This window comes from Citrus sinensis, chromosome 1 (genome assembly GCF_022201045.2).
Source record: "Citrus sinensis cultivar Valencia sweet orange chromosome 1, DVS_A1.0, whole genome shotgun sequence".
In the NCBI taxonomy this organism is placed as follows: Eukaryota; Viridiplantae; Streptophyta; class Magnoliopsida; order Sapindales; family Rutaceae; genus Citrus; species Citrus sinensis.
The window spans coordinates 21,743,763-21,758,191 of record NC_068556.1 but is presented as its reverse complement, the minus strand read 5'-3'; the positions used below and the strand labels follow the sequence as shown (position 1 = coordinate 21,758,191).

Here is a 14,429-nt window from a genome sequence, read left to right as displayed (position 1 = left end):
TTCCAGAAGCTATATGCATATTACGGCTTTGATATTTTTGTCATTTGTTACGTCTTGATGGTCATAATTAATTGTTGTTATATGTTAGGAAATACATCTTACTTTTTAGTAAGGATTTTTTAGGATTTTTTTTTAATTAAGATTTCTATTTACGGAATAAGTAATTTCTTCTTTGGACTTAACTCATTAAAGAGGTATATTCTTCTAAAAGAAATAATCACTATATATGTGAAGATTAGGTTCACTTATTGACATAACACAACAATGAGTTCTCTATAAATAAACAATTTCTAATGGGAGAGAAACGGTAAATTTATTGAGAGATAAGTATTATTGGAGTTTTGGGTGTGAGAAAAAATAGATTGGTTATAATGATTTTTCACATAATAGATTTTTCTGTTGTCATCTTTGGCGGTTGTGATTTTTCTCCAATACACGAGTTTTCCACGTAAATTCTTGTATTATGCGATTGGTTTTATTCTTGATCTATTTTTAATTTATTATTTGTTTGATATTTTTGTTTGTGAGATCGTGAGTGAAACAAAAATTTCCAAACATTTATACAATGGTTTGTTGGATTCCCAACTATATCTATATATATAGATGCTGCTACTTGTAATTAAATTAAAGATGGCTACAGCTTAACAAATTAGGATCTTGTTGAATATATGTATATAAAGAAGAGGTTTATAAAGAAAATGTTCAAGAATCATTCCCTTGGGCGACGGAACACAAGGAAACCCACATAAGCTTTATGTATATTGAAGAGAATGATTTAACATTCACTCCTTTTTGTTCAACAACAAACTGATCCCATGTCAGAAATGCCCTAGTTTATGCTATATATGTATGTATATGTATACACACACTAATTTTTAGTTTTGTTTGTGATTTAAAATTTCAATTAATTGGAAAAAAACTATAACCATCAGCCAACACCACCAACTTTAATATTACTTGTTAACTTAATTAGTTGTTTATCGAATTAAATAAATTCAATAGTGAATATTAAAACAGGGTTGTTTGTTCTTTTGACTTAGTGACTTAATTGATTTAATTTCAATCAGTTGAGTCATTAAATCTGTTTTATTTTTTCAATTTAATGAAAATTTTTAATCATTAAGTTATCAAACCATTTTTTTAAAACTTTTTTCTTAACCTAAAGTTTTTTAATGATATCATTAAAAAATATTTTCTAAAACATAATATCCTTATCTAATTAATTAATTTTCATCCTTACCTAACTAAAATTTAATAATTAGCATTATTACTAATTTCTATAACTTGTGATAATATCGTGGTAGACCATTATTATTTTTTATCTTTTTATTTTCTTCAAATTAGTATTATTTATCTTTATAATTCGTTTATATTATGAAAATATACTAAGTTATTAAACCAATTTTTTTAAAACTTTTTTCTTAACCTAAAATTTTTTAATGATATCATTAAAAAATATTTTCTAAAACATAACATCCTTATCTAATTAATTAATTTTCATCCTTACCTAAATAAAATTTAATAATTAGTATTATTACTAATTTTTATAACTTGTGATAATATAGTGGTAGACCATTATTATTTTTTATTTTTTTATTTTCTTCAAATTAGTATTATTTATCTTTATAATTCATTTATGAATATTTTTCATATAAAAACATCAAGAACTACAAAAAAAGGTGATTAAAATATACTAATTTAGAATATAAAGGTTGTATTTAATTGAACATAATTTATATTATGATAATATATTATCTTATTTAAGTTTTTTTATATGTTTATTGTTTGTTTATTATTTATAATTTATAAAGACACAAATGTAAAAATATTAATTTTTAAATTTTTTATATTAAAAATGCAAACAACTTAATTTTTTTTTAGCAATTCAGTTTAAAAAACAAACAAATCATTCAAATTTGTTAAGCTATAAAAAAAATCATAGATCATTGAAATATCTTACAAGCAGATAAAAAATAGCAATTCAATTATAAAAAGAATATAAGTGGCACAAGCCTAAATAAATAACTTGTAGAAGAATATAAATAATGATTAAACAATATACAATTGTTATGCCTATTTATTTAAATAGTAGTAATTACAGTGATTTGATAGAATTATTTAGATCTCATAAGATTCTTAACAAGACAGTTTCATGTATAAGTTGAAAAATATTCTCTGTACTGGCATAAAGAGATTCCTTATTAAAATTGTATGTATGAACTAATTAAGTGGTCTCATTGAAGTGTCTCTCACATATTCAGCCATCAAGTTTTATTTTTCTCCCTTTAGTGTTCATGACACATGTATAAAAAAAATTGCACAAATAAACTTATAAGATTTGATAATTCAAATTTTCACTCAGCAATGCCTCACAAGCAAAAGAAACAATACATTGACTATGTTTCCCATGATGGTCCTGAAGAATATGTTAATAATGAAAACATTGCTGCTACATGATGGTTGATTCCATTGCACAGCTTCTTCTGTAAACATCGCTATTATATGTGCAACCTGGCAATCAAACATTGTGTTGCAGTCCCCAAAGTCCGTGAAGACGTGATAGGCATTTATACAAAATATGCAATTAAATATATAAAGGGAAATAATCAAACATTATAAATAAGGGATTCTGTTGAAAATTCAATTTGCCAATTTGACAAATTGGCCAAATTGAATGCAATGGTAGGTGAGCAATGCCTATAAATGTGAGAGTTGAGAGCAATTGCAAGTGAAGCAATTTGAGAGGTTTGAGAGAGCTTCCACTTGAGTGTTCTAGTGAAGATTCAATTGGGTGTATTGGGGTTGTGGGTTTTGAGTTTCTCACTTTCGTAAATTCTCATTTATTAGTAAAATATCTTCAAGTCTTTATTTAGACTTTATGCTGAACCATGTAAATTATTGTGTTCTATTTTCTTTGTATTTATTTGTTATATTTATATTTCTTCAGAAGTCGCAATCACTATAATATTGGTGATTGCTTAACCCGCGCTTTCACAACAATTGGTATCAAAGTAGGAGGTTCATACTTAGGGTATTCGGCACTGTTCACACATACAATGAACACGACCATTTGTACCTGGGAGATAGCCTATTATAATTAGTGTGTATTTTTATGTCTAAAAAAATTTTGTTAATAGGACGATAAGAACCTAAGTAGTTTGAGTTTTAAGTGGGATCATTGTGACTTCTCTATTGTCCTTGGAACTTTCATAGTGCATTTATTCAAGCGAAATTAACATTACAGAGGCTATTTTTTAAGTATAAATAGTTGTTGAAGGCATTGATTATTTGAGTTAAAAAGGATGGTAGAGGCGGCGACAACGTCTTCATCAGTGAGGACTACTCTGACTAATGCAAAATTTGAAGTGGAGAAATTCGATGGTACCAATAATTTTGGTATGTGGTGACACGATTCAAAAGTGTTATTACTCCCAAGTATAAAAGTATCTAATTATAATATAATCCAGTAAGTCCGCGGTCGAAACACAAGAAATTTTAAAATCTAGTAGTCAATTTAAAACAAAGAAAATTAATTGTGGGGAAAAGACATTATTTGAAATCGATTTAAAAATATGCTTAGATTACGGGATCCACTCTCAGTATTCAAATTATAATTTTAATACTCTATCATTTTTTATATTTTGCCTCACTTTTACCAGTTAATTATTATATCATTTAATTCTTGACTAACTATATATATGAATAAGCATGAAATCAAGTACCTAATATGCCACACTATATTAATGTGTCGACATTATGTCAAAATACCATATAAATCCAAAGAAATTTATAAGTTAACATGACATAAAAATAATCAGAAAATAATAAAATAAACTTAAAACTCACTGGAGAAAGAAATTAATTTTATGATTTGAAATTTTGAGTTTCACCATTCATCTCAATTTAGTAAAGTTAGCCACTAATATTGAAAGAAAACAAAATACTCTTTTTATTGGACAAACTTTTGAAATATATTACAAGGAAGTTGATTACACAACAAAAGGAGAAAAAGAACAAAAAAACATAATTCCTCAGCTGCACTCTATTCTCTCTCTCAGCTTGCTCTGCCCATCTTGGCTCTTTGCATCTCCTTGCCTTTTATAGGCAAGGAGTGCATCGTTTCTTTTATTTATTATTATTATTTGATTTTATATTATATATATATTAATTAATTAATTGAAATGTGTTATGATCAGGAGGCATGATGGCCTCCTGACCATCACCAACATGATTGACAATCTCTTTATATATATATATATATATATTTTTTTTAATAACATCCCCTCGATTGATGAATTCCAAATTGCTTCAGCTGTCCTTCTTTGTTCCTACTTTCAATTTCAATTCCATCTTTATTCTTGAAAATATTCACAAGATGAAAATTAACATATTGCGAATTAATTTAACATAAAAATATATTTGGAGAGTATTAAAATAATTTAGAAATAATGAGCGCATTAATCGACCCAATAAGTGAAAAACTAATAATTTTATCCTTATTAAATGTACACTTTTTAGTGTCAATCATGTGGCAATGTGAGATGTTGGGTGTCTTATGTCAACAAGAGTTGGACATCGCCGTTGAAGAAAAACATGATAAGATGGATGACAATGAGTGAACAAAGATCAATAGACAGACATGTGGTACTATTTGCTTATGTCTGGCTAAAATCAGAAGTACTCTGTCGTGAGGGAGACATCGGCAAAGAAATTGTGGGAGACACTAGAAGAAACATACATGAAGAAAAGCCTTGAAAACAAACTCTATATGAAGAAAAACTCTATCGATTCATGTATGCACCTGCCATGTCGATGAATGATCATATGAACTCATTCAACAAGATATTGGCGGATTTGCTAAATCTCGATGAGAAATTTAAAGATGAAGATAAGGTATTGTTGTTGTTGGATTCCCTTCCTAATGAATATGATCATCTCACTACCACTTTATTTCATGGGAAAGACAATGTCACATTCGATACTATATGCAGTGCATTGTACAATTCTGAGACCATAAAGAAAGACAAAAAAGATCACAGAGATATAGTTGCAGAAGCATTGACAGCGAGAGGTCATTCACAAAGCCGCAACCTAAAAAAAGGAGCAAGTCTAAAGGGAAGCCTGCCAAAAATGAGTGTGCTTTTTGTTACGAGAAAGAGCATTGGAAAAAGAATTGTCCTAAGTTACAAAAGGACAAGCCTACTTCTTATGCATGTGTAGCAGAGCATGATGAGGAGTCAGACTTTAGATTGGTTGGCATGACGTTGACATGTCACTCAGATGAGTAGATTTTGGATTCGGGTTGTACTTATCGTATGTGTCCTAGCAGAGACTGGTTTTCTAGGTTCAATGAGCTAAACAGTGGAGGTGTTTTTATGGACAATGACAATGCATTTAAAACCATGGGAATATGTTTAATCCAATTAAAGAATCATGACGGCTCAATCCAAGTCTTGACAGATGTTCACTACGTACCAAATTTTAAAAAAAATTCATCTCGTTAAGAGTCATAGAATCTAAAGGGCTCATAATCACTCTAAAAGATGGATTATTGAAGATAGTAGCTAGCACACTGACAATGATAAAAGGCACGAAGAAATAAATTGTACTATTTCCAAGGGAGTACGGTTTTTAGATCAGCATCAATCGTTTTTGGAAAAGTTACAGATTCAGAAGCAACCAAATTGTGGCATATGCATTTAGGACATGCTGGTGAAAAAGCATTGCAGACTTTAGTGAAATAATGCTTATTGAAAGGTCCAAATTCTTACAAATTGAAATTTTGTGAACATTGTGTTTTGGGCAAGCAGACAAGGGTAAAGTTAGATTTAACAATTCACGATACAAAAATGATTCTCGATTATGCTCACAGTGATATGAGGGGACCTACAAAAATAACTTTTTTGGGAGGTATGTACTATTTTGTTACTTTTATTGATGATTATTCAAGAATAATGTGGGTGTATTTGATGAAGAACAAGAATAAAGTTTTGGATATATTTCTCAAATGGAAGAAAATGATCAAGACTCAGACTAGTCGATAAGTCAAAAGACTTCACTTAGATATTGGTGGTGAGTACAAGAATGATTCATTTCTTCAAATATGTTGAGATGAGGGCATTGTGCGATATTTCACTGTTCGAGATACACCACGGCAGAATGGGGTGGCAAAACGCATGAATCAGACTATATTAGGGAAAGTTCAATGTATGTTATCCAATGTTGGATTGGGCAAAGAATTTTGGGCTGAGGAAGTTGTATATGCATGTCATTTGATCAACCGTTTGCCATTAGTTGCAATTGAAGGCAAAACACCCATGGAAATGTGGAATGCTAATCCTGCTACTGATTATGATTCTTTCATGTTTTTTATTCCATTACTTAGTATCGTGTAAAAGAATTTAAGTTAGACATAAGAGCAAAGAAAGTATTGTTCATGAGTATAACTAGTGGAGTAAAAGGATACCGTCTCTGGTGTCCTATTACAAAAAATATTATTTTCAGTAAAGATGTGACTTTTAATGAATCAACCATGCTGAAACAAAAAGATTCACAAAATAATGACAGAACCAATGGTACTTTTACAGTAGGTGAAGTTTGAAAAGGTTAAAAATGATACAGCCGGTGTTTAGGAGACAGATAGTGATTCTCCATTAACTGAAGATAAAGAAGAGGTTCTAACCCATCAACCTTCACAACAACAAGATTCAATATCATATTTCTCAAATGGCATGGACCAACAGTTATGTGGTTATGTTGCTAAGCAGGTGGATAGTCCAAAATCCACGGGGTTGCCTCTTGTTTTGTTCTACTTTTTCTTTTTTTTAGTAAAATGTTCTAAAATTTTCTACACTACAATAAAGGGATTTGAGACATAATCACATGAACAGTTTAATAGATGTAACATAAATTTATTGTGGAATAATAATAAAGATTTGAAGTTACTGTCCATTAAATATGATGACAAAATATTCAAATTCATAGTCGTCAAGATTTGTTTGGATCAAACCTATTGAAAAAAGTTTAAATTTTTGCACCAAGTTTATGTAATCTTGAATTTTGATAGAGATTCTGACTCCCTAAAATCATGGGAGAAATTATAACCCCCTACATATAAATAATATATAATTCACTTTTAAAAGGTGAGGTGATATAGTGGTTAAAGTTTAGTTTTATTGTTAACAAGTGGTCTTTTTAGAACTTAGGTATTAGGTTCAAGCTTTACTAACATGCAAGCGTTAAATATATGTGCGTGTGTGTATATATATAGTGAGCTCTATGATATATAAATAGACTCTAATATTTAATAACAAACATATCTCTATAATATGTAAATAGCATCCAATATTTAGTAAGAGATACAAATTTATCGTAATGTGGGTTATCACAATTAACATTGCGCATGCAATTCTTCTATTGCTTCTTTCATAAAACTCTATTACCTAGAAAGATATGAAATAAAGTATATATATATATAAATGTAGGAATTTAATGGTAGATTAAACCAAATTTTAAAGTACAAGTGTCATTTATCTAAATTTGTGAATTAGCTAAAATAAAATGAGTTTTAAAACTATATCTTGAAAACTATTCTTAAAAATGCTTTTAATCGAAATTATCTCCTTGACGTTGTTCTTATAATTTATTACAAGTATAAAAGATTATATTCATAATTATAGAAGTTAAACTTAAAAGACAAGAAAAAAAATAGTGCAAACTTACTTTGGGTCCAATTTAAAACTCGAGTCCACCTCTGAAGCCACATTGAAAAAACAGCATGAGAGCCACGTATGAGAAAGATTATTCAAACGGAGGATATAATGACATAAATACCATCAAAGCCTCAACGGTCAACAACACCACCTATCATTTTATCATACATTTCTTTATTTTTGAAAATTAGATCCTCTCCTTTTTCCCTCCTTCAAAATTTTCTCTCTCTATCACTCTCCCATAACTTCACTTTGCTAAAAGATGCACCTCGCAAAACCCTAACTTCCACTGTCTGCACAAAATCGCCGTTCAAAAAGTAAACGGAATCGTCAAAATCCGATACGCGAGCCTTTTATCATGCAAGATATCCTCGGATCGGTTCGGCGATCTTTGGTTTTCCGGTCGACGTCGGGAGACGACGGAGGAGGAGGAATCAGCGGCTTGGTGGAGAAGATCGGCTCCAGCATTCGAAAATCGAGAATTGGTTTATTTTCTAAACCGGCGGTACCGGCTTTGCCGCCGATTGAGAAAACCGATGCGCCGCCGATTCGGTGGAGGAAAGGCGAGTTGGTCGGATGCGGGGCATTTGGTCGCGTTTATATGGGGATGAATCTCGACTCCGGAGAGCTCCTCGCCGTTAAACAGGTCATTGAACTTTTAAACTGGGATTTGGTGTTGGATTGCTTTTGGACTTAAGTTTCGATTTTTACTAATTCTTTTTCTTTTTTTATTGTTATAGGTCTTAATAGCAGCGAACAGTGCTTCAAAAGAGAAAACACAGGTGTTTGTTTTGCTTTTGAAAAAAATTAGTTCTTTCGTGAATTAATTAAATTTGATTTGATTTTACTTCTCTAAATATTTAACTGAATTGTGCTCTCTTTTAATTTTTTAAATTAGGCACATATTCGGGAACTTGAGGAAGAGGTGAAGCTGTTAAAGAATCTTACACATCCAAATATTGTTGTGAGTACAATATCTTAATATTTCTTTCAGAGATGTTTGCTGTTCCTTACCCGTCTGATTACTTATTTGTTTATTTTTCTTGAATGTTATTTCTTAGAGATATTTGGGAACTGCCAGAGAGGATGATTCGTTGAATATATTATTGGAATTTGTTCCGGGTGGATCTATATCATCACTATTAGGAAAATTCGGATCTTTCCCTGAGTCTGTAAGTGGTAACTGATAGTTAGATTTGAATTTTAGAACTATGTGTGTTTCTGAATGCTGAGGATGCTTCTCAAAATCATTTGCTTAACAGGTTATTAGAATGTATACAAAACAGTTATTATTGGGACTGGAATACCTTCACAAGAATGGAATTATGCATAGGGACATTAAGGTAATTCTATTGTTAGAAGAAGCCTATATTATTTCTCTCTAACTGAATCTAATAGTGGGTATGTTTAATTCAGGGGGCAAACATACTTGTTGATAATAAGGGGTGCATTAAACTTGCAGACTTCGGTGCATCCAAAAAAGTAGTAGAGCTGGTATGAATAATTTTTCTCCCCTCAGGGAATAAAAATATTAAAGAAATTTTGTTGTCATTACCAATGGTCTAATGTTCCTACAGGCTACAATAAATGGTGCCAAGTCAATGAAAGGGACTCCATATTGGATGGCTCCTGAAGTTATTCTCCAGACCGGACATAGCTTGTAAGGAAAAATTTCAATTTCATGCTTATAGATGTTGACTTTCTTTCGTAATTGTTTTGACACTAATAGAACTTTTCTTTCGTCGAAATGTAAACCTCGTTCTGTAGTGGGAGTAACAAGGTCTCTGGTCAAGACAATTAACATCCATATTATCTTTCAGATAAACACAAAATTAAAATATAGCTGAGTACTGAAGTTAACATATGCTGGATTTGGCAGTTACAAATGCGTTTTTTTGTTTTTTGTTTTCTTGACTAAGCTTTTCTTTACATTTCAAAGTAAATTGCCTGCCAATATACTGAGCTATTTTTTTCTTTAAATTTCAAAGAAATCTGTTTTTTCTTTACTTGGAATAGACCAGTGAGTTGTGTTAGTTACTACAGTAATATGTTTCTGTTAGCTTAACTGGATTCTACTCAGCTAAGTATTAATGCCAGCTAAATGATGTTCAATGTTTTCTTTTCTTTTTGGCATCAGTCAGACTAAATCTTCTGGAAATCTCTTGTTTTTAGTTTCAATTTGAACTGCATTTCCATGTTCTCCTGAAGTGTTTATGTACCTTTTTCCAATGAAGTAAAATAGTATCACATACATGCCTTCATTTTGAATTTTCTGATCTTGGTAGCTCATTAGTTTCAATATTAAATGCCTTAGCTCTGCTGACATATGGAGCGTTGGATGTACGGTGATTGAGATGGCCACAGGAAAGCCTCCATGGAGCCAACAGTTCCAGGAGGTACTCATTTGATTGATGTCCAATGTTTAACTAGGATATACCCAATTTCTTTCATTAGTTTGCAGACTAAAGATCTGAAGTTTCTTTCAGGTTGCAGCTCTCTTTCATATTGGGACAACTAAATCTCATCCACCCATACCTGAGCATCTTTCCATGGAGGCAAAGGATTTCCTCTTAAAATGTTTACAGAAGTATGCTCTTTTGTTCTCCCTTCTGGCGTCACTTTTTCTTATTGTTTTTGTTTCATAGTTTTTTTGAGCATCATTCTTTCTTATTAATAGAGCCAAGTAGCCAACATGTTTCTATCTTTGCCTTGAAATTCATATATAATTGTCTCATTTTGATATCTCTTATATGCATCAAAATATGCTGGCAGGGAACCATACTTGAGGTCCACAGCATCAGAGTTGCTGCAGGTACTTGAAACTTTGCTTTATTTTGCTTGCAAACCCTGCCACAGCGCACATAGACTGTAATATCTTTTTGCTAAACTTGTGTGCAGCATCCATTTGTCACTGGGAAGTATCAAGATCCTCATCCAGTTTTCCGCAATTCAGTCATGGTGGGTATAATTATAATACCATAAATGTCTTTCTTTTTCTACCAATCTTAGTGTTTTTTCCCCCCTCTATCATCACTCATCAGGAGTCTGGAAATCAAATAGCTACACCGGGGATGAATCTTAGGAACTCGTAAGTGTTCTATTTTCATGAATTTTTGAGCTTTCATGATTTTTGGATGTTGGAAAAGGGACCCACACAAGCAGCTGCTTGGGCTTTTTGGTCCACCGAAATGAGAAGGACCCCACATCTGATTACTGATTGTATCTGAATCATGCTTCTGGAAACTAAATTGATGTTACAGCATGAACTCATTGGTCAGACGTTCAACTGGCTTGAAAGATGTTTGTGAGATGGGTAGTGTGAGATGCTCAACTGTGTATCCTGAAAATTTATCAGCTGGATCCTACTGGAAAGCAGGAAATTGTGATGATGATATGTGCCTGATAGATGATAAAGATGATTTTGGGATTAGCGCATCAGTAAAGTTCAACTCTTCCTTTGCATCTGCAGATTTAGATAAGGTGATAATTTATTTGAAGTCTCTCATGTCGTTCATTATTTATTTAAACTTTAGTAACATCGGGTTGAATTATTTCTTGATTCAGAGTTTTAATCCTATGTGTGAACCCACTGATGACTGGCCATGCAAGTTTGATGAAAGTCCAGAGGTACAGAGGAACAGAATGAATATATCTTCTAGTCAAGCAATCAATGAAGCTGCTGGCAGCATTGGAGTATCTAAGGCAGAGAATGAATTCACTTTTCCCTGTGGTTCATCAGCAGCAGAGGATGATGAAGAAGTTACAGAGTCAAAAATTAAAGCCTTTTTGGATGAAAAGGTACTATTTCTGTTCTTATGATGCTACTTCTTTTTAACAAATCAACCAATGGGATCATCATGTGATCTTTTCTCCAAGCAGAATAGTCCATTAGAACGTATCCAAAAGGGTCTAAAGACTTTAGTTCATGAGATATGTACTGATAGCCTTCTTCCTATCTTCTTAAAGTTATTATGGCAGTGAGAGAATCTATAATAGCATAAAATAGTAAAGAAAAATTAGTTGTTTCACCTTTGCTCTTAAAAATTTTGACTAGTAAGATTTTGCATGTTGGCTAACTCTCCATGCTTGTGGGTAATAGGCCCTAGATCTGAAGAAGCTGGAAACACCTTTATACGAAGAGTTCTACAATACATTGAATGCAACGGGTCATCCAAGAGGTGTTGGCATTACAAATGGTGAAAATCTTATGAACTTACCTCCTAAAAGCAGGTCACCCAAGCGGCTACCAAGCAGAAGACTATCTGCAGCTGTTCTTGGTGCTGCCAACAGTGCTAGCCCTGGGCATCAAAAGGATCGTGTATCAAATGTTAACAGCATTCAGGATCAAGCTTTGCAGGAAATTCAGCCACCTCAGCTTAATGAATGGAAAGAGCTTCTTCTCAGTGCTCAGAAGGAAACCATTAGTCCTAGGTCTGCCTGTTGATCTTTTCATGCTTGTTTTAGTGTATTTCTGAATAATATTTTTGTGGGGCCCTTCCTCTCACTTGAGAAAGATTTTATTGTTCTTGTAGGATGAGCATCTCTGAGAGACTAAGGAAATGGGAAGAAGAACTTGATGAAGAGATTGAAAGAAAGAGAGGTAAGTTCTGATTTGTCAGCACATGATCTCAAATTTGCATTATCCTCTTTTTAATCCTTTTGTTGGACTTAGGATCTTATAGACCACTGTCACAGTAAACTTCGGATCTTTTAGAATATAGGTGGTAAATATGTATATCCATTCAAAACTAGTTTGCTTAAGAGTACTCTGTTTAAAGAGGTTCCGATCCTTTCTCAACTCCTTAAATTGCACCTTGGGTAATGTAAAGGGGATTTCCTGTCAGAATACATAAGGCACGGAGATTTCCTATCCGAGCAGGTAAAATCTCATGGGTTCTTATTTTAGAGGCTGTTTAATGAGCAAGTGGAATCATGAAATTTCTGTTTACATCACCGGGTTTATTTTTGGAGATTCAAGGGGTTGGATATTTGTAGTTTAGCATGTAGAAGATGACTCAAAGTAAGTGTTTGGCCTTGAAAGTGTGAGCGTAGGTTTGGCCTGTAAGCAATTCAAAGTGTTCATGAGCACCTCGGAGGTTTTGCTAGTTTGCACTTAGTTTCATATGACAGCCAGCCCAACTAAATAAACTTGGCTTGTCTTGGGTTGTCAACAGATTTTATGTAAACATGGCATAGAATTTACATGTGATCTTCAGCCTGACAAGCACTGGATCACCAGCTTATGCAGGAGAAATATTTTCTCATAGGATGAATTTATGTAAATCTTACGATTTGGTGCAAGAATTTAGAAAATCATACTAAAACCTGCTCAAGTGAGCATCTAGATGGAAACCATATAATATTCTTCTGCATCCTCCTAAGTGCACATATCATAGCCCTTAAAGGGTTTAAGCTCCGATCCAGTTTTGCTAATTTTCTGTAAGATTAAGAAAAATTGGAAAATTGTTATTCTCATTGCCTGGAAGTTTGGAGGTCCTTCATTAAAAGCTCGGTCTCAATTGGAAAGAGAAAATATCATGTTTGAAGAACAGTCTTTACAAGTAAATTTACAAATCTGTTGGAGCTAGTCAAAATGATCTGAGACATATATCTAAGACCAAATTGACAGGATGAGATCCCTGCTATTTTATTTTTGCTTGATTACTGTTATTTTTTTCTAATTGCTTTCAGATGAAATTCATGACATTCAATGTATTAAACTTCATTTGTGGTCTGACATGGAAAGTGCCTATTGCAGAGATGAGGCGACAGGCTGGTGTGGGGGGAAAAGCATCATCCCCGAAGTATCAGATTCTAGTTCGACCAAGATAGCAGCTACGATTTGCATTCGCAGGCAAGTAAATGTATGCACATCACCTGTACCTGTATTATGCCTCTTGTCCAACGGGAGTGTTTATGTATGTAATCATATTTTTGTAAGAGATGATATCCAATAATATATAGCGGTTACCCCACCATATCCTGCATGAACAGCAGCACAAACTCCTGTGCTGCATTATGTTCATGTGATTTAGTTGAGAAAATTCATATAGGCAGCATTTTGCATGCATTTCCATTTTCTTCAAGTTATTGTATGTTACTGAGGATTTCGAAACAGAGAGATATAAGTAATCTCTGAATTTGTGTTTTAATAGCCCGATTTCCACCATGCGAAGCATAAAGCGTGTGGCTGTTACTGCTTTTATTTGTTCACTATTATATTCATAGTTATATATAATATTAAATTATAGTTAGGAAGTGGCCTACTGGTTCTTCATTGACAACCGATAACATGGCAGGGGAAAAAGATTATTATCAATTTTTTTCATATATCAATAACTCTGAAGTAGTTTAAACATTCTTCTCAAAAAATTGTTGATTAAACCTTGCAAGAAATAGGTGTCACTCCCCCTTGAAGTTGAAGCACTTATTAGGGAGGTAAAAAAAAATTCTATTTGTTAAATCATTTAGCTTTTATACATGTTTTATGATAAGTTCCTTTCTATTAGTCATAGGGAGAAAATCGAAGTTTACGTGAACATTGTCTCTTTTCATCTCTTCTAATCTTCTATATTTATCTTCTGTCTCTACAATCAATTACCTAATTCTTCATTTGAGTTGGCAAACCGCAAAAGCTTGAAAGAGCTTTTATTTCACAGTTGTGCAAAATTTTATTGGCTAGAAGAATCTGAATGGTATATTCAGCAGAGACAATAA

General features: G+C 32.6%; 1 protein-coding gene across 1 annotated transcript; it reads left to right on the top strand.

The window, feature by feature from the left end:
* The first annotated feature begins 7,850 nt into the window (after window positions 1-7,850).
* LOC102613320 (mitogen-activated protein kinase kinase kinase NPK1) lies at window positions 7,851-13,866 on the top strand. Its single transcript, XM_015533594.3, has 17 exons — window positions 7,851-8,358; window positions 8,453-8,494; window positions 8,611-8,676; window positions 8,774-8,884; window positions 8,975-9,055; window positions 9,129-9,206; window positions 9,290-9,372; window positions 10,027-10,108; window positions 10,199-10,299; window positions 10,485-10,524; window positions 10,611-10,670; window positions 10,754-10,800; window positions 10,973-11,192; window positions 11,277-11,510; window positions 11,812-12,143; window positions 12,245-12,312; window positions 13,471-13,866. Exons 1-17 carry the CDS (start codon window positions 8,071-8,073, stop codon window positions 13,542-13,544), a joined length of 2,007 nt encoding a protein of 668 aa, XP_015389080.1. The 5' UTR covers window positions 7,851-8,070; the 3' UTR covers window positions 13,545-13,866.
* The last annotated feature ends 563 nt before the right edge of the window (window positions 13,867-14,429 follow it).

Excerpts from the sequence above, each read along its gene's own strand:
- LOC102613320 (XM_015533594.3), top strand. The coding sequence starts at position 8,071 with ATGCAAGATATCCTCGGATCGGTTCGGCGATCTTTGGTTTTCCGGTCG. Across the intron at positions 8,677-8,773 it reads TTACACATCCAAATATTGTT|AGATATTTGGGAACTGCCAG; the intron begins GTGAGTACAATA and ends GTTATTTCTTAG. Across the intron at positions 10,671-10,753 it reads TTTTCCGCAATTCAGTCATG|GAGTCTGGAAATCAAATAGC; the intron begins GTGGGTATAATT and ends ATCACTCATCAG.